We start from the raw sequence: 19,731 nt of genomic DNA, 5'->3' as shown, positions 1-19,731 counted from the left end.
AATGGACTGTGCTCAGCTCTTCTGGCCCTGGAAGAGTCCAGAACGAAGCAGAAGGCAGAACAAGGTAGCAGAAAGTCAGAAAACGAAGATGGAGTTTTCAGAGGGGGAACGGGGGAGGGGAGAGGCAGGCCATCAATATAGAAGAGACTGTCCTGCATCCTTAAATCATTTTGGATGCTAACACAGAGAACTTTGACTCGCTCTCCTCTCCACTTTTAACCTTTTATCTCAGCTGTGCCCGAGTTCCTTGAAGTGACTACAACAGCCATTTCAGGCACCTTCTACCTACAAACCCATCATTTGTTTTATTATGGTTTTCTTTTTTTTTTTTTTTTAAAGATTTTATTTATTTATTTGACAGATAGATCACAAGTAGGCAGAGAGGCAGGCAGGAAGAGAGAGGAGGAAGCAGGCTCTCTGCTGAACAGAGAACCCGATGCGGGGCTCGATGCCAAGACCCTGGGATCATGACCTGAGCTGAAGGCAGAGGCTTTAACCCACTGAGCCACCCAGGCGCTCCTATGGTTTTCTTTTTTAAACTACACAGACACATTTAGTATTTTCAAATGGCAGGGTTTATTTATGTATGCACAGACAGGAGTGTGTGTTCAATATGGTTTGGTGGCACCTTATGTAATTAACGTGTTGAAATATTATGACTGGGAATACGGAGAAGCATTTTCTAGTGGTTATGTTTTTGCCTTTTAAGGGCACGTAAAACATTATTTGCAAGGCATATATGCTTTGAATGATAAATAACCCCCCCCCAATACTGCTAATATTTGTTATATTTAGAAATTTAAGACCAGGAGCAAACATCTGTCAGACTAATTTTTTGCTTTTTCATAAGTGCAACTTTTTAATAAAAATTTACATCTAGATAAACAATCTTCAGATTTTTGAAACTTTAATAAGATTTTAAAAACATGACTTAGAACTGAAAAACATACACGTTTAGCACACAAATATTGTAATACGAATCAACTCCAACTCCATTTGAAAACATGTGAATCAAATTACAGTTTTAGAAGTTAGTAATTCACATTTAAGCAAGTTAGCGCCTTGCTGAATTCAGCCTTTGTAAAAAAAGAGACTTAGTGCATATTGTAATGGCACAATGTGCTTTTGTACCATTTTGTTGATTTTTTTTTCCACCTTATTAAACAAGATCAAGTTCTTGAAAGTTGGTAGATAACAGCTAACTTCCTAAGACATGTGAAACTTCCAGTGGTAACAGTTACATTTTGTAACAGAACACTTTCTATAGATTTCTTTTCCTATCTTAAAATTTTAAAAGCAATCATTTGTAAGGATTGCATCAACATCAATTTAGCAGAGGAAGATCAAACTTTATTGAAACTGCTTGCATACAAAATATATTGCACTATAACCAAACAAATGTCAACATAAAATCCAATCTGTTGTCACTAATATGTACAGAGAATATTGCCCAAGAGCAGTTACATTACAAGGTCATTCTACCTTGGTTAATTATCTACAGTATTTTAAACCAAACAGCTTACAGATGATGTGTGCAAGGTACCAATTTCTGTTTTCAAATACTATACATTCCCAGAATAAATAACTAAAAATCAACATTAATGTTTGGCAATACTTTTAAAAAAGACTTTTTAATATTCTTGAAATCATGTGCAGTTTGTTGCCATTTTTATATGCTTATTTGTATGCAAGGAAAAGTAACTGTAAAATGAAAATTCAAAGAAACAAACTCACAAAATACATCAGAGGCAGAACTTCGGTTCACACGGCTCTGTACAGACTCAGTGGTACCCCTACTTGGAGTTATTTTTTAAGAAAAATATAATATCTGAAGAGTGAAGGTCCTTCACATATTTTTCCTCAGTAAATTTCATTCATAAAAAAGACTCAAAAACAGAACCAAACCCAACACATCAAAAAACAAAAGAAAAAAAAAACTAAAGAAAAGAAGTATTTGTTAACCAATTCTAGTCTGCTTTCCAATTCCACTTATACATTAGAGCTCATATTTCAAGGCTTACATTTAACCTGCTTCCAATGTTTTTTTTTTAGACAAAGTACCTGTACTTCACAGGATTATTATGCACACATGAAAATGACCTTTCTATCTCCCCCAAATAACCTTGAAATTAAAATATGAAAAACTTCACAAAACTTGGGGAGGACAAAATTTAAAAAAAAAGGCTCTAAGTTAAAATTGGTCATCAGGCCAAAGAGCAGGCATATCCTACTAACTTTCGACCAGGAAGATTTATTCCTAGCTGAAAACATTTTATTTTAGCCTCTCTCAAATGAAAAGATAGTTATTTCTTCTCCTGTCTATACAGAAAAATTACACATCCCTCTCAATAACACTATTTGTCAAACTTCAGTGCAACAAAACAAAAACAAAACAAGTTCTATTCTTTATACTGCCTAACCTGATGTTTCTGTAAGGAAAAAAATATGGAAAGCATGCATTCTTCTATAAAGTACTAATGTTTGACAGGGTTTGCTACATCTTTAACATTTAGTGTTTCCAACTTATCTTCCCTGAACTCTGCATCCAAATATAATATTCCTACCTGCCAAGATATAAAAAAGGCACAGATCATACAACTTTTTTTTTTTTTTTTTTTTTTTTTTGCTAATGAAAATGACAAACGTCACATCACACACATCTCAGGGTCCACTAAAATACTGGAAAAGTGGACCAAACATAAACTGACACAGGACATGAAATGACATAGTATTTCATGGACTTCTATAGGAGACTGAAAACAGAACTGTAATATGGTTACTAAAAATGCTATTTATTGAGAAAAACTGAAATATACCGGCAAGTTATCACCCGATGCAGGAAAAAGGTCCAAATTAACAAAAAATATCACTGCTCAGTACTTTAAAAAATAAACCAAACTAAAATCCTGCCCTGAAGTGCTAATGTATACTTAAAAGCAATGTTTCAAAATTTCAACGTATCTTTTTGTGCAAACTTGAAGATTGTTGCTTATGGCCAATACCAAAAAAATAAAATTCATAACAGAATTTGTATTCATTTCATGCCCTGTGCCATCTTGCCTACTATTTGTCTTTGGCCTAACAAAGTTTTCTAATATGGAATAAGAGTTATGGAAATGGTTTAGGAAATATAACTTCAGAATTATGCAGTTTAGGGTACTCCGTTCACAAGTGGTTGCTGACCATCCACGTTGTCTGGCTTTTCCTTCTTCTGGTTACGATCTTTACCCGTGCGCAGCCGATTACCTTCACTGGAGGTATTCTGTAATGTTTTAGTGTGGACACTCCTTTCATTATTGCAGTCAACTCTGATCTAAAACAAGTTATAGTTGTTATATACACAGACCATATCCTATTGTAATCTGTAACTGGCCTGACAAGAAATTTAAGCCTAAGTGTAAGTTCCACATGGTAAAAGGGGAAACGGGAGTGAGAATAGAGGAAGTGCAAGAAATTAAAGTTAGGAAGGATTTTTTATTTATTTTATGATTTTAAAAACACTCTTCTTTAACTGGAACACACTGGTCATCTCACTGCGTCCAAACTTAGATAAAAACTCACAATCCTACCGTGTCTTCTTCTAAGCAGAATACAATAGTGAGAAACAAAATAGTTAAAATTAATTACTATTGCTAATTACGAGATAATGTGTAACTATAATACTAGAGTTCAAAAGAATGGGTTATTAAAGACTGTGAAACACACAAGGGACCCAGATTGATGCCTTCCTATTCCCCTTTACCAGGATAAGAACTCAACTTGCTTATTAAGTAACTAGCCTTTAGTTTACACCTGAATTATCTATCATAGGTAAGATTAACCTCTCTATACTGAGGCTCTCACTGTCTTACAGTAGAAAAATTTGAGCCTTGCTTTCTTATAGCTTGTATTTTCAGTAAGGCAAGTCAGATAATCATTAAGACTTGAACTCTGAAGAATAATAATGGTACAGGGAAATTCGACAACACTAATGTGTGAAAGGACTGGAATGCCAAGACATGTGTAAAGATGAATGCAGTTCAGAAAATAGTATCCTAAGATTTATGAAATAGTTTAAGTGCCAACACAGAACACTTAAAACAATGCTAACAATCCCAGATGCTGTATAAAAGAAGATAATATTGACCAATGGGCTTAAAACAACTATTGATCTGCTTGAAATACAAATGCTACACAGATATCAAAATGGATTGCTCTAATTTAAAAGTGTGTTCAAGTGCTGGGTCTCAGTGTGCATTCTAGATGTTTGGCCATCAAAGGCTTAGTGCTTTGACTTGGATCTATTCTCCTACATGGAAAACACAAACCTTTTTATTCGCTGTCCCATTTTAATTATAAATACAATTATGAATATGCACCCTTTTAACCAATATGATCTGACTGCCAAATTCCTGGAACATGTCACTTTAAGCAGAGACGTAAAAGGCCAGCAGATAAAGGCCTTCTATCTCTGCAAAACACATGTACGTACATCATTTCCTCATCTCTTTACCTAGATCTAAGGTCTTTTCTATTCCTTAAGAACGTGCCAACAGTTAACACCTACTTACAACTAACTGCTAGGAATCCCATGGAATATTCTGTCAGGAAATTTGTGCTCTTGAAAAGCATCTCACTAATCTTGAATGCTGGTCCTAAACCAATCCACAGTCAATAAGGAACCCTAACTACTTGGATTAAGGATTAAGAATTTAAGAAGCAGAGGAGAATACGGGTTCTGGGGATCATATACCAGAGTTCAAATATCATTCCACCATATGATCATTATGTGACTGTGGACAAAGGACTGAATCTTTCTAAAAGCTTCAGTTTACTCACCTAAAGAATAAAAAATAAAACTACTTACCTCAGGGGGCTGCTGAAAGAGTAAATAAGGTAACACACACACACAGAAAGCACTTAGCAATGGTGTCTGACATGCTCAGGAGTAATTTTAAAGTTAACAATGGATTCAGCATAGGTGATGACCAACTGAAAAGGGATCTCAGAATAGAGGCTGGTTATAAACCAACAGCTGGCTGATCGCCCGTACTAGCTGAGAGCACCAGCAGCCCTGTCTACCATAATTACTACCTATGAGACAGAGCCCTCCTTTTCCTTACTTTCCACTCAAAGAGATCACCGTATCCCTGCAACTCAGGGGAAGAGGGGTCCACAGGGTTACTCAGGTCTCCCAGTACATTCCAGGATGTCCCTTTCCTTGCGGAAACTGCAGGGAACCCCCAATGTGGTATTCAAGTCCTAACAGACTGTCAAAGTCTTCACAAATGCTTAAGACTGCATAGTCTCTAGAGAAATTCTCTTGGTATATTTGTCACGAAGAACTAAGACTGCCCACAATTATAATGCTGAAAGGAAAACATGTCATATGTATCAATTCTGCAACTTTTCAACATGTTTAAAAATCAAGCAAAATAAACTTGTAAGTCTCAAACTACAGTAATTCAAATAATTTCGATGTAAATAGGCACCAGTTTACCTGGAGGGATCCATCTGCTGTTCTTCCTTTAGCCTCTCTTGGATTACGTGGGCGATTATCTGTTCGGGAGTGATCGTCATTTCCTACAGGGTCAATTTTAAAAGGTTCAACAGTTAACTGATTCTGATGTGCTTATTAGAAATTCTTTATTCCTACACTCTCAATTTATTTAGACCACAGAATCTAAAACATAATCAACAATCTAGTGATTCCAGTTACATAATGCTTAGAAATCTAGCATGTAACCAAGAAGCACAAAATCTTTCAAAGGTGTTACGATTCTGCATCAACTACGTCACCGGTCAACCTGAGCTAATGCTCACGTTATGTGCAGAATCCCCAAAGAAGCCGAACTAGTTATCGGTGTTTATTTTTACGTTCTGCACAAACCACGGGAAGGCTGACGTTCCGTTGACTACTGCTGAGCCCTTCCTCTGCTGACCAATAGAAAACAGGAAAAATGGGGTTTTAAGTAATATATCCTTGAATCACCAAGATTTTTCACGGAACTTTGGCTGTTGAAATTCCCCTTTAATCATTAAGAAATGAACAGCTGTGTACCTTTGAAGCCGCCTCCACGCCCTCTTCCTCCTTGTCCTCTTCCTCCACCGCCACGTCGCCGTCCGTCTCCTCTGCGTAGAAAGTTCTCCCTCTCTTCCTCTGTTGGAGCTAATGACCAATCACTGAGTTCGTCTCTGTGGTCAGATTCTGTTTCAGAAGCATTTGATGCTTCAGAATTAGTTCCTATCGAGAGTTAAAAGTTATATACCGTTGTCCGACTTAAAAAAAAAAGTTAGGTTAACAGAAGCTTCCAGAGACGTTTCAGGGGTAATCCAATACTCTTCCCAATTTATAAACCCAAAGAGTATCATCACCTTCCATTTTGTAAAACAAATTATCTTAAATTCAAAATGAAGGGTTTCACAATATTTGAGGTAATTTTGCTTTTGAATGTTTTTGGTTCTCATTAAAAAAAAAAAAGGTATTTTATTAGCCATCTAAGTTCAAACCTGAGTATGCCACATCATTAAACAGCTGTGCTCCTTTAAACATCTGTGCTCTCTGGAGGAAGAGTTGTCTACAACAGTTAAATGCAATGCCTTGATAAATAAACCTCTATAAAGAGAGTTCCTTTTAACAAGGTTTGGCCCAGGGACAGCGGGGGATGCATACATTTTGGTCACCTCTGAGAGGGTGGCGAAGGCCAACATGGTAACTCTCTCAGGGAAGGGTCTTCCGTGGGATCCGGGATTGAACTTAGCTGAAAGGGGATATGCTTGCCTGATGCTTGGTCCACAACCTTCCCTCCCTCTCCCACTGAAATAATTTATCATTAATAAGGGAATTATTAAGATAAGCTCATTATGCATGAGGGGGTAGATTAATGATGTAGGGGAGATGGAAGTGGGAGAAAAGAGCTCCATGGAGACGTGGGACTTCAACAGCAAAAAGGACAGACTGTTGGGAGAGGGGTTAGGGGTTAGGTTTAAGGTTTGCCTTAGGAGTAGGTGTCTGTCTCCCCCACTCCAGAATATCAACTCTACTACCTCTCTCTCTTCCTCTGTTGGAGCTAATGACCAATTATAGCTTCACCATTATAGCTTCTTTCCTGTGGATCTTGAAGGCTTTTCCATCTAAAAGAGTTCCTTTTTGAAATGCAAATATTTGTGAGATGGATTATACCTTATACCACCATTAGCAAGTTACATAGTAGATACACAGTTGAGCAAGAAAGACAGTAGGCACTGGCAGGTGGGGACAGTGTTCAGTGGAAGGTACTGGGAGAGAAGAAAGAAGCACTGACAGAAGAGCTGGGAAGGCAAAGAGAAACTTTGCCTACTTCTTGACTGTGCCTAGGGCTGACTTTGGCCATGACACTCAAAATCACCTTATGAGCCATAGGATGCAGAGCCCTGATTTACACAGTCCATCCAGCAAGTATGACCAGCACATGCCTGACAAAAAATGAGCCACAGTACACAAATGAAAATAATTTTGGCTATACAGTAATAAAATCAGGAAAGGCCTTAAGGAAGTCATCAACACACAAGGGCTTAAGCAGATTTATCCCCAAGTCAGAACGTGGACAGAACTCACACTTGCCCTGTAAACTCTAAGTGTTATCATCAGGTTTTAACTCTGTCTCTTACAACACAATTTGACCCACTGTGACTCGGAAACCATGTAGTGAGAAACCGTTATAATGGGGTTCTAATGAATATTAGAGATTAGCAGCTATTAAGTCTAGGAACAGATAAAGTTACTGAGTAAAATGCTTAGTTTGTACCTGAAGTATATCCAGGACCGCGTCTGCCGTGCCCCCTATTTCTGTAAGGTCTACTACCTCGACCCATTCCTTGACCATCATCAGTCACATAGCCTTTTTCCTTATCTGTACGATTTGGTGGTGGTCTAGAACTAGCTCCAATCTGTCGCAACTGCTCATCAATTTGTAATCTCTCCAAACGCAACTGGTCTACTTCCTATTTAAAATATACAAGATAACAGTAAAAATAATTTGACATTTTACTTAATAATACCTTTCTCCTTTTCATCAGATAAAAAATATACTGGAAATATTTCAATTTCAGTTCTAAATTTATAGTAAACACTATTACACAGAATTATCAGGAAATTGAATGGTGTCCTTAAAAAGAAAAATTACTATAGATAACAGATTATTATGTCCATAATTAGAGATATAACAAAAATACTCAGCATTAAAATTCTACTGAATAGAATTTAAAGTTGTTTGATTTGGCACTATTATTCAATAGAATCTGCTAAGGCACAGATATGCTAGTTGGGGGACTTCTTGATGATAGGATATTGAATAAAGCAACTCCAAAATGTAGGTAAATGACATTTAAGGTTTATCGAGCTAAACTGAAAAAAATCACACACTGTAAATAATCTTAATCAAAATATATTTGCCAGCTAGTATCTTAATTTATGAAGCACTGAGTTTGGGCCATCTTCTGCTTTCAAAGAACATATATTATGGTAGGTCTTTGGATATGATTACACCATTAAGGAAAAATTATTTTCAGGGAACTGAAAATGCTCCTATTCCTTATATCTCAGGGAAGGGGGGATACAACTATTTAAGAGCTAACCAAAAAAGCTAGATCTTAACATCATGCCTTGAAACCTCTTAAAGACTACAACTATGCTAGAACAAGTACAATGAACAGTATTAATGTTGATCAAAATATAGACCTGGGTCAACTGAGAGACCCTTACACATAGTGCTTCTGATATGTTTGATATGTTGGGTTCTGTCAAATCAAGATGAAGCCTCAATTCTAACCCCTGTCCTTCCAATCTACCCATTAAAGATCTCCTTTTCTGGCTAATAGGGAACTGTATCCATAACTCTAATAGTACTGGGTGTCTGAGTAAAGCAGTGGCCATCATAGGGACTGCTGACATGGACAGTCACTGGATAAGCCCCTGTTAAGCCAAGTTCTTAAAATATTGGTTGTGGAAGCTTCTGGAAAATAAAGGGCAGATACATTTAATCTGTGCTCTGAACCAGAATTTCTGTTTTACAAAGGACTTGAGCAACGAGAGAGTGAGTAGTTTACTCCACAAGTATAGTTATAACTCATGGAATGGGTGTTATTTTGCGAAACAGAATGGTAGTCCAGGTTATCCCACTGGGGCAAAGCAGTCACCTTTTGGTGAGAGATGCCAGGCCCAATCAAGGGAAGATCTGGTGATGAAAAGAATGGCAACGGGACAGCTGCTGATAACCAAAAAAGATATTCAATTGTGAAGAATAAATAAAAAGATCTTAAAAAGAACATTAGTCAAAAGAACAAGGGATTGATTACAATGCAACCCTAACTCTCCAGGTCATCGTAATTATTTAAGCTAAGAATATGAAAAAAAAAAAAAAAAACAACACATACACACACACACAGAACAGATTACAAATAAAATACACAGTTTAAAACAAAAATAAATAAGCAAACTAACGGGGTATCCTACCCATGCAAACCTTGCTGGATGAAACCTTCCCATTTTCAATTATTAACTGACCACCATAAGATGAATGAAATGCCTAACTACTGTACATTTTCCCCCTTAATTGCATCCAAAAATTGTTTCTTTCTTTCAAGAAATCAGCAAAAACATTCTTAAGACAGGATCATAAATAAAACAGAAAGCTAGATTATTTTTAAAATCCTATTTAGTACTAGTCACTTGTAATTTTGATGTATATGGATATAAAAAAGAAATTATAAAAGTGACATGGGTAAGATTTTATTTCATTGACTTATACAATATCTTGGCTAAAAGAAATTTTTAAAAGCATCCAGTATAGGGAGAAGTGACTTGCCTAAAGTCACATAAGCTAGTTCATGGTAGGAGAGAGACTAGAAGCCAATCCAGTGCTCTTTCCACTATACCTCGTAGCTTCCCAGTTCCTGATTTCCAGTTTGCAATCTAGAGAAAGTATAACTGTACAAATACTAACTAAAAAGAGCATCTACAAGACACGAGTTATTTATATTTTGTATAACAGAGTATAGAGAAAAATACAAAGGATAAACATTTAAACAGAAGACTTCATGAAACACTGGGATTTCCTTAATAAATAACATAAAAGGGACAAACAAAGGCAAGTGTTAACAGACAAAATCTGGCCTGGAAAAAACTGAGAGGCTAGAAAGTATCAACTGGATGAAAAGGCTATGTACAAGAGTACCTACATTGAAAGTTAAGGGTTTAACAGAAAAATAATGGGAAATAGGGGGATTTATTGAGAACTGGGATATTGCTCCTTAAATTTATAATGATAGAAAATGGACTTGAGTTTTCAAAAGGAATATAATAAGCAAAACAAAGTGAATATTTGCTCTATTACCTTTTAAAGGTCATTCATTATAATATACAGGCTAGAATGAAACTTCACTGCTGAAAAGACTGACTGTGGAGTTTTTATATTTTAGTACAAAAGGATTAGAAGTTAAAGTTCTTCTTGCTCTCACCTTTAAATAGTTCAGGTGATAATCCAGAAGAACAGTGGCATTAGCAATGCTGTCCTTTGTTCCCACAAAAACAAATGGTACCATACCCTGAAAAATAAATGGCAACAATAATCCTATAAAATAATGGATTAATCTGACAAAAATGCAAATAATAACTAAATCCCTAGCACAGGGCCTGACAAACAGTAGGTACACAAATGTTTGTTGAAAATATAAATCAATACATGGAAACAAAAATTGTCATATTATACACATCTATTGTGAATAACGACACATCAATACAGCAACCCCTTGAGTGTACCAGATTATTATGTTTTAAATGCTACACTTAAGTGTTGGCAAAAATCACAAATTATGTAATTCAAAATTATACAAGCTCTGACATGAGATGCATAAACAAAACGAATACTTTAAGGTACTCTAATTCATACACTACAGGTTTTATCTGGATCAAATTCTTTACAGAGAAATTCAAAGTCAAATACCAGGGCACCAAAGTAAAACTAAATCCATTTTGCTAACCAAGTCAAGAGAGTACAAACAAAATACAAACAAGAAGAATTAGGGTAAATCCCCTGCACTAATTATTCTGTGCAGGGGATTGAGGGTAAGAGGCAGATCCATGAGCACAAAACTGAACATTTCAATAATGTACTCTAAAAATTGTAAAAGGCTGAATCATAAGGAAAGTTTGATCTTTTCTCTATGGTACTACTTTAATATAAAGACAGATTTTCAAAAAGGAGTATACAAAAAAAGAAGCGAAGGTGTTGTGCAAACTTATAGCTGGCAATTAGGACATTCAAAATCGAGAATACTTTAATATTTTACTACTGGAGAAATATACATGGTTATTGATATTCAAACACGTGACCACAGATGACCATATGGTGGCTTTGATGAGGACGTAATTTTCTAGCTGAAGTTTCTAGATGTGAAAAATCAAGAAGCTGTCTCTTTAGCAAGCATCACCTCTTTTATATAAAAAGAGCATTCATCTGATAGGTGTGGTTACTGCTGGGCTGCTTAAATGTATGTGGGGCTGGAATAGTTTTTTCTTTCTTTTCCCTTCCACATTAACATGGCTGTTGATGTGGGAGAAAAAAAAAAAACAAACCTGAACAATTAGGAATTAATGCTTGTAAAATGACCTTTATCTGGTAGGCAAGGCACCGCTTCCCAGTAGCAATGACCAGCTGAAGAGTCAGGTGCCACTGAAAACCCACAGGCCTCGTATGGATTTTTTTGCACTGAATAATATATGAACTATGGAAATGATCAGGCCTATGCATCCGATCTCCTTTTCTCAAAAACATTTTTGACTGTTTTCTCCCCAACTGATGTTGTTACAAAGCAGTTAAACCTTATCATTTCCCAAAATGTCATATGATGAAATGTTACACTCTTCCCTCTAGATCACGTATGTCCAAAATAAACTTTAAAATCCTGTGTCACAGGTTTAGTCTTATCACTTTGGAGCAAATAGTTTTAAAACATTTTCTTCTTCCCCACGTCCAAACTGTGGTTATACCAAGTGCCACTCTAATTTGAGCACATCACTAGGGGACTAGAATAGTCCAATGAAGAAGGGCCAAGAGCACAACAGCAGCCTTCAATATGGAGGCAAGGAGAAAGGCAGAGAGGAATATCCCAGCCACTTGTGGTTCTATTTCTCTTTATAAAATGGCAGTTCTTGCTTTTAGTCTCTGGTGAGCCATGACATTTTTCCATAAATAGTTCTCACGGGCCAGGTAGGGGGCCCTGCACCCTCAAGGAACTCATGTTGTGGCCGAACAGATTAACAAGTGAATGTCTATGTAGGAAGTGCTACTGAGAGGGATGAGCACACTGGAACACAGAAGGGGGAAAGGCCCTTGGGCCACTCAGGGGGAGGAGACCTGTGGCAAGTACACAAGGAAAGCTGCACAAGGAGTAAGGTCAAAGCAAATTGGGAAGTTGGAGGGTAAAGAGCACTCTGGTGAAGGATACATATGCATACAGAGGCAATAGTGTTCAGAGAACCCTAAGTACTTCAGTATGGCTCAAGCCACTCTGGAAGGCAAAGGAAGGGAATGAGAAGAGGTGACACTGGACAGGTGAGCATCAAAGAAAGGCCTGATAAGCAACAGGAAGGAACTTGAGCTTTCTCCCCAGGGCAATGGATAAACATACCCCAAAACACTCCTCCACCATCCCCCAACCCTGTTGATCATTTGTAGTCTTTCTTAACAAGGGGAATAAACATTAAAATATAAAATTAAAATGTATTTTTCAAGGAATGTTTTCCTACCTGCCAAGCCTTGAGTTCAGGTTTCTGGGATTCCCCTGCTACAATTGATGAAACCACTAACACCTAAAGCAGTATAAGGAATGCAAGTGATGTCATTAACTATAACAAATGATACACAGAAGCCTGAACGCAGGACTTTCACTGTAGGACTTCTAAACCCATTTCTAAATAGTTAGGTTAGTTCAAATATTGAAAACCAGTTTCTAAAATATGATTCTAAGTAGTAACTAAATGTATCTAACAGAAGGTACATTTTGAGCTACCACAACCTGCAAAATTTCAAGAAACAGCATGAAAAAATGAAAGACCACCCTCAAAAGAAAAAAATGTGATCATTAATTGTAACCCCATATTTTATGTTTATACCATCATATTTGTCACTGTGAATAAACTGAGAAGTAGGTATCACTTTGGTTTGTGACCTCTCATAAGATGGCAATCAGATTTAAAAACAAAACAAAACACATGAGTAGTCTATAAGCCTAACCAGAGAAAACACCCAAAACACCAACTGTGACATCTGGGTCAAAGAAATTCCTTTTAATATAATTCAAAGTGATAAATATTTCTTACCCTCTGGACTTTTGTACTGTTAGGTTGAGAAAAATGAGTACTGTTTTCCTTTATATCTATATGTTTTTTTTCTTCTGGGGGAGTAGGTCCAACCCTTGAGTTACTGGAAGGTAGGGAATTTGGTGGCATGATTTCCTTGGTAAAAAACAAAACACAAAAGGGAAAAGAGAACCAATTTACAAGACTGTATTTAGCCCCATTTTTGTATCAATGATCATATAAGAATACAAATTATTGTAAACATTTTTGGCAGAAATAATTAGAGAATGCAAATATTATGCAGTAACCCCCCCAAAACATCAAACATCAGCTAAAAGAACCTTTCACAAAGGGAAAGACTAGATAATATGTGAAAATATGGCAAAATTTGACCTTTATCTGGTAGGCAAGGTACCGCTTCCCAGTAGCAATGACCAGCTGAAGAGTCAGGTGCCACTGAAAACCCACGGGCTTCATATGGATTTTTGTGCACTGAATAATATGAATTTGGGGGGATTTTATTTTAAACAATATCGTTGTACAGAAGAGCACACCCTTACCTCCCCCAACCCACATAAATTCTTTAAAGGTTGCTACCAAAAACCATATATTCATGAAGATGAAAGTGAGGGTTATAAAATTTAATGACTGGGAAGAGATTACTATGCCCAGATAAAAACGTAAAGAACAGAAAATAAACACACATACACACAAACTAAAAAAGACAAAGGATAAAAGCCAGAAGACCTGATTAGTGTCCCAACTTGGTCTCTGTCAGCAACATCAAAGTTATATTTGAAAAGTGCCTTATACTCTTTTTAGAATTTATGGCCATCCATTTTAAAGCCTGAGAAAGATTTGAAGGCATTCAAGTGACTAGTCCCAAGTCACTATCCGGCTACAACAATGACTAGCATGACTATCAGAATTTTTATATTCCTAGCATGTGCATACCATACTACAGAGGCCTCTAAATTAACATGTTGAAAAAAAAACAGTAAGAAACTTCTATCAGACAAACCAGAAACACATGCACTATCACATACCTCTTCTTGTGGAACACTTTTCTCATTTTCGGCTTCAATTCTCACCCTCACAACTCCTGACTTGTCCACAATTTCCTGAATCAGTTTTCCATTTTTTCCTATTACTTTGCCTAAGAAATGAGTAATTCATGTTTGGTTTTAAAAACATTTATCTCAAACCAGTAAGCGTACCCCACTGCAAACTATCACATAAAACGTAAGATTTCAAAACCAAAACAGAAACTCTTTTCAAAAAGACAAGAGTTAAACAGGCTTTCTGTTTATTAGGTTGTCTGTCACTGTTTAAACTACTTTGGTCAAGTATCAGAGGTATTTAAATCTCATGAATTGATGGGATAATTTTGAAATTTTAAGGAAGTTTGAAGATAGGCTCTTATTTTGCCTAAAAGGGTCTACTTGAAACTTGCTGGTACACTGGTGTATATCACTCTTTCTGCAAAGTTCTATGAAAAGAAATAAGGGAAAGGACAGATAATAGAAAATACATTTGCTTATTCATTTGGAAATTTTAGCTCTGTCTGTACCTGATTTAAATCTGCTTCTTTACCCATGATAAATATTTTTAGAATTTTATATGTCACATTTATAAAAGATACTCCAAGTTTAAAAGGGACTTAGGCAGCTGTACATACATCTAAAAGAAGTACACATTTTCCAGGCCAATATGTTAACATAATATTACTCCTATGTATCACTCATAGATTGTATCAGTATATTAAAAGGTGAAGTGTGACTTCTTAATCTTTTATTAGCCACAGAATAGAAGATTAAGAAATCACACTTTATTAAGATAACTCAAAACTATAATGAAAAAACTTAAAAACCAGTTCAAGATTAATTATTATTCAATACCATCTGTTAAAACTACAAAGACTTTGAATACTGGTAATAAATAGGCATTCTTTCCCTCATTTTAGAAAACTCAGTCATACCCTTTAACTGGGAAATGACTGCTTTCACAGCCATCATAATCCATTAGTGTAAAGCAAGACCCTGCAAATAAAAGAACTACTGGTTCCAGAAGTCTACATGTGAATTCCATCAGCTTCTGAGTACTTTCCTAAGGTACCTAAAAAGCACCCTTATACTGGCCAAGACCATCATGTGCTTGTCCCAGTATCTCCTCTAAGGCAGGGATGGGGAAAAATCTGGAAGCCAAAATTTTCTTTGAGTCAATGCTACAGAAGAAACCAGGGAAAGTGTCACAACAGGAACTTGTGGTTCTTCTCATCAGCATTACCCCGGCACTCCAGCCACATAAGAAAGCCTCATTCGCCCTTATAACCTCTTCTAACTGCTCATTGGTCAGGGAACAGAACTGACATTAAATCAGGACTCCTGATATAGGCAGGTCCTTTTGTCAATTATTTCTGCTACTCCTGTCTTCAAATGAAGAGAGGTTTTTACACGGTGTTGTCCCACCCAGTTTGTTTTTAATCTGTAAAACTTATTATATTTTCATGAATTAATATGATTTTTAAAAAGGTCTCAATGAGTCAGGAAAAAGAAAATTGAGCTTGGCACATGTTGCTGTTAATAGCTTAACCATCCTAAGTATTGTGTTAACTATAATTAACAGAATAATTAAACCAATTCACTGTCAAAGTGGATGAAAAACAAGCAAATTTTTAGAAAAGAATGACAAATCCATGTACGTGCTAGACAGAGTTTGTGAAAAATAAAGAGATCATAAATCATACTGTGGGACTCAAAGAAAACTTATGCAATACTAATTAGACATCTCCCTAAAGATGTGCCCTGCCAACTCTCTTACACAAAAATGCTTTCTGAAAACTCTCAACATTCCAATCTCTAAAAGAGACTTGCTTTATTTTATTCACCAGAAACAAAAGAAAACCGAGGCTGATTGTACTTCAGCAGGCCTTCTGGTGAAAGGTTACTGTTGGAACCCTCTTCTCTTCAGGTATGACCAGAGGTAGAATCTATTTTTAATAACAGATAATGCAATTCTATATACCACATGGTTATTTCTCAATCCCAACTGACAGCTTACTACAATTTTGCTCTACTGAACTGGATGGAATTGATCTAAATGAGGAGGAGATAAGAGAAGTAACATTTACAGAGTCCCATACTATGTTCAAAGCTTCTCTAAACCTTTCTATCAACATCTTCCTGTTTAGTTATCATGGCAACTCTATGAGGTGGACACTATTATTCACATTTTTTGGAGGTAAGGAAAATAAAATTCAAGGGGGTGGAGTCAGTTACAAGGTCAAATTACCAAAAAGTGAGGTAGGGACCGAAATCTACATTCAACTCCAACACCTAAGAACTTTCCCCTAGAGGCATCATGCCACCTCCCAAATGAACTGTAGTGAATGACTCGAACACAAAGTTTCTGTTTGATAATTACTGAAAAAACTGTCAGCTGGCTATATAAGAATTTTTAAATTTAAAACAACGTTTCTAACTATAAAATGTATACAATTGCTTGGCAAACTGTAACTAAAAGGAAAATAAGCATCATTCAAAACCCCACTTATCCTGAGGTAAAAAGGACAGTGCTACACACACACAAAACTGTGTCCAAGTTACCTCAATAACATCACATTCTTTAGCTGTCTGTACAACACAGCTGAATGAATAATTCTGCATTAACTTCACTGGTATTTACCCTTGAACTAATTTTATTCAAGAGAAAAATATTATTCCAAGTGTTTTTAATGGCACAGGAAGATGTTTATTAATTCTATGCTGACAAAAAATTAAAGCAGGCTAAGCAGGACTGAAACTATGGGAACAAAATGCATAGAAGTTCTTATTTTCTTGTTCTTTAAACTTTGCAAAGGGCATGCATTACTTTTTATAATCAGTTGTGGTTTCAAGTTCAGTAAATTAAAAATGTATAGGCACTATGTCCCAATTTTATGTATAAAGACATAGGTAGTATTCTTGATTAAAAAAAAAAAAAAACACAACCAAAAACCTGCAACTGGCTTGGTATGTTCTGCTAAAGAGATCTTCAGCATTTGAGAATATTGGTAGAGAGTTTCTGGTATTTGCTGGTACCTGTGATGATGATAGTAATGAAACAGAAGTATTCTAAGTCAAAATGAAGAACTACCACTGGTGTTGCAAAAATCCCCAGAGACATTCAGAGTTACTTTTAGCTTTGCAACTCATTAGATTTAAGTAACCTACATTCAGATTCTCAATTCAGAGATAATTCAGAATGCTATCATTTTATAGTCCCATCAGAGAGATCAAATAAATACAAATATCCTCCATATTATAAAGCCCTCAAATGTCATTCATCTTGGAAAAAAAAATGGTTTAAGATCTTTTTTTTTTAAGATTTATTTACTTAAGAGAGAGAGAATACACAGGGGGTAAGGGCAGAGGGAGAGATTCCCAAGCAGATTCTGTACAGCGCACAGAGCCCAATGTAGGGCTCAATCCCACAACTCCAAGGTCACCAAATAAATGAGCTGAGACCAAGAGTTTGGATGCTTAACCGAGTGAACCACTCAGACGTCCCTGAAGATTTATTTATTCGACAGAGAGAGAGCACACAGGAGTGTGAGCGGGGGAGACAGAAAGAGGGGGAGACAAGCAGACTCCCCGCTGAGCACAGAGCCTGGCATGGGACCTCGATCTCACGACGTTTAGTTCATGACCTGAGTCGAAATCAAGAGTTGGATGCCTAACTCACTAAGCCATTCAGGTGTCCCTTGAAAAAATGTTTAATTTTAAGACACAGAAACTACACACTGAAGAGGCTGTACAAAATTTATTCTTCTAGGCTCTAACAGGTTTGAACTAGGAAAGCAGTGTCTTCTGTATACCTTCTAATTTTTGAGTATCATATTTGTCAAATATTTTCTGTATACTGTAACAACAGACCATATTTCAAAGATTAAGCTTCAATTAAATGACTCTCCAAGTGAGTGAACATGGAATTCTAGCAGAATAACTGAACTATTTCCCTAATTGGTGTGTTTGTAGTGCATGTCAACAGTAATTTCTGACTCACCGACCAAGTTCCTTGGAACTTGTATGACATCTTCAGCAAATTCAAGAAAGCTTCTAGCCTTTTTCACTGCATCCTGATCCTAACAACAAAGGGGAAAAGATTTAAGATAAAAGATGAGCCTTATGAAATACTCTTTGTTATTTTAGAAAAAAACTACATAGTAAAATATTTACCTCTCCATAAATATGAAATGTGCAGGTGTCTTCATCTAGATCGATAGCAGTGACCCCAGGTACTTTTCTAGCTTGCTGAATATTAGCACCATGAGTACCAATAGCTAGACCCATCAGATCTTCTCGTACGATAAATTGTTCATGAAACCTTGAGGCAAGCTGCCTTGAACTCTGAAGAAAAATGCACGTCTGATTAATATGCTTTATCAACTATCAAGGCAACTATATTTAGGTCAGCCATATAAATAATCTTGACCCTATGTATCAGGGGCCTATAAATTAGTTTCAATTGTAAACTAAAAGATTTTAGAAAACACCTCCCACAGCATAAGCACTTTTTAGGTTACTGAAGGTCTATACCATCTGATATATTTGTTAATAGGAAAGGGCTTCTCGTCAACCTATTTTCAAGGCTGCCGTAGGTAACCAATAACATCAATAACGTAGTATTAAGCAGATAAAAGGTTCTCAAATAAAAACCAGCCCACCGGATCTGACAGACTCAATGTTATTTAAGTAAAAAAAAAAAAAAAAAAAAAAAATTTAAATACCATCTTTATAGAAAATTGAATTCACTTCATTTTTATTAAAGGATATCAGTACATATACATTTTTTTCAGTTTTCTTCTGGAAACTGCTCCATTTATTTAACTTATCATTAGATATTGTGGTCTAGATATCCATCCCTCTCATGAAGTGGAGATATTAAAATACTTTCCTTCTCCCACCTCCCCAACCTGAGGAATGGAATCATAAAAATTGTTGGTGCAGTCATGAAATCAAATGATTATAGAATGCCAAAGATTTACATCTTATCTTGCATATGCACCTGGAACCTAATATGAGAGTCTGTAAGACCTTGTGATCTGGATCCACAAGTATGATGAATTCTTTCAAATATTCAGTAATGACTGAAATATGTTACAGTCAACACCCCAAACTTGTGGATAATTGCTCTCTCTTTAAACAGCATTATCAAAATTTAATGTTTTGTTCTAGCATGCCATAAATGAAAACCAAACATATTAGTGGCTCATGTTGAAAATGGAAATTTCTTATCTGAATATGTGGATCTCTTTAATATTAGTAGTGAGGAAAGATAGGCATGCACACTAGTTTCTCAGTCTTCAACATACCGACTAACTGGAATGTATGAGTGTTAACTACTGTAAACAATTTTAAAAAGTCTAATAACCA

At 36.2% G+C, this 19,731-nt stretch overlaps 1 protein-coding gene across 15 annotated transcripts in view; it reads right to left on the bottom strand.

Annotated features, from left to right (window-relative positions):
* Positions 1-890: 890 nt before the first annotated feature.
* Positions 891-19,731, bottom strand: part of FMR1 (fragile X messenger ribonucleoprotein 1) — a 38,487-nt gene continuing 19,646 nt past the window's right edge. The window contains exons 8-17 of one of the 15 annotated variants that reach the window (XM_059156969.1): positions 18,535-18,705; positions 18,362-18,440; positions 14,365-14,474; positions 13,340-13,474; positions 12,767-12,829; positions 10,477-10,563; positions 7,767-7,962; positions 6,041-6,223; positions 5,480-5,562; positions 891-3,313 (exon numbers count right to left, since the gene is read on the bottom strand). In XM_059156969.1, the coding sequence (XP_059012952.1) occupies positions 3,152-3,313; positions 5,480-5,562; positions 6,041-6,223; positions 7,767-7,962; positions 10,477-10,563; positions 12,767-12,829; positions 13,340-13,474; positions 14,365-14,474; positions 18,362-18,440; positions 18,535-18,705 (1,269 nt within the window). In that variant the 3' untranslated portion in view covers positions 891-3,151. The other 14 variants (XM_059156971.1, XM_059156970.1, XM_059156974.1 and 11 more) reach the window with 14 other exon arrangements.

Source organism: Mustela lutreola, chromosome X (assembly GCF_030435805.1).
Source record: "Mustela lutreola isolate mMusLut2 chromosome X, mMusLut2.pri, whole genome shotgun sequence".
NCBI lineage: Eukaryota > Metazoa > Chordata > Mammalia > Carnivora > Mustelidae > Mustela > Mustela lutreola.
Note: the sequence above shows the minus strand (reverse complement) of the source record. Positions and strands in the feature narration are given on the sequence as shown.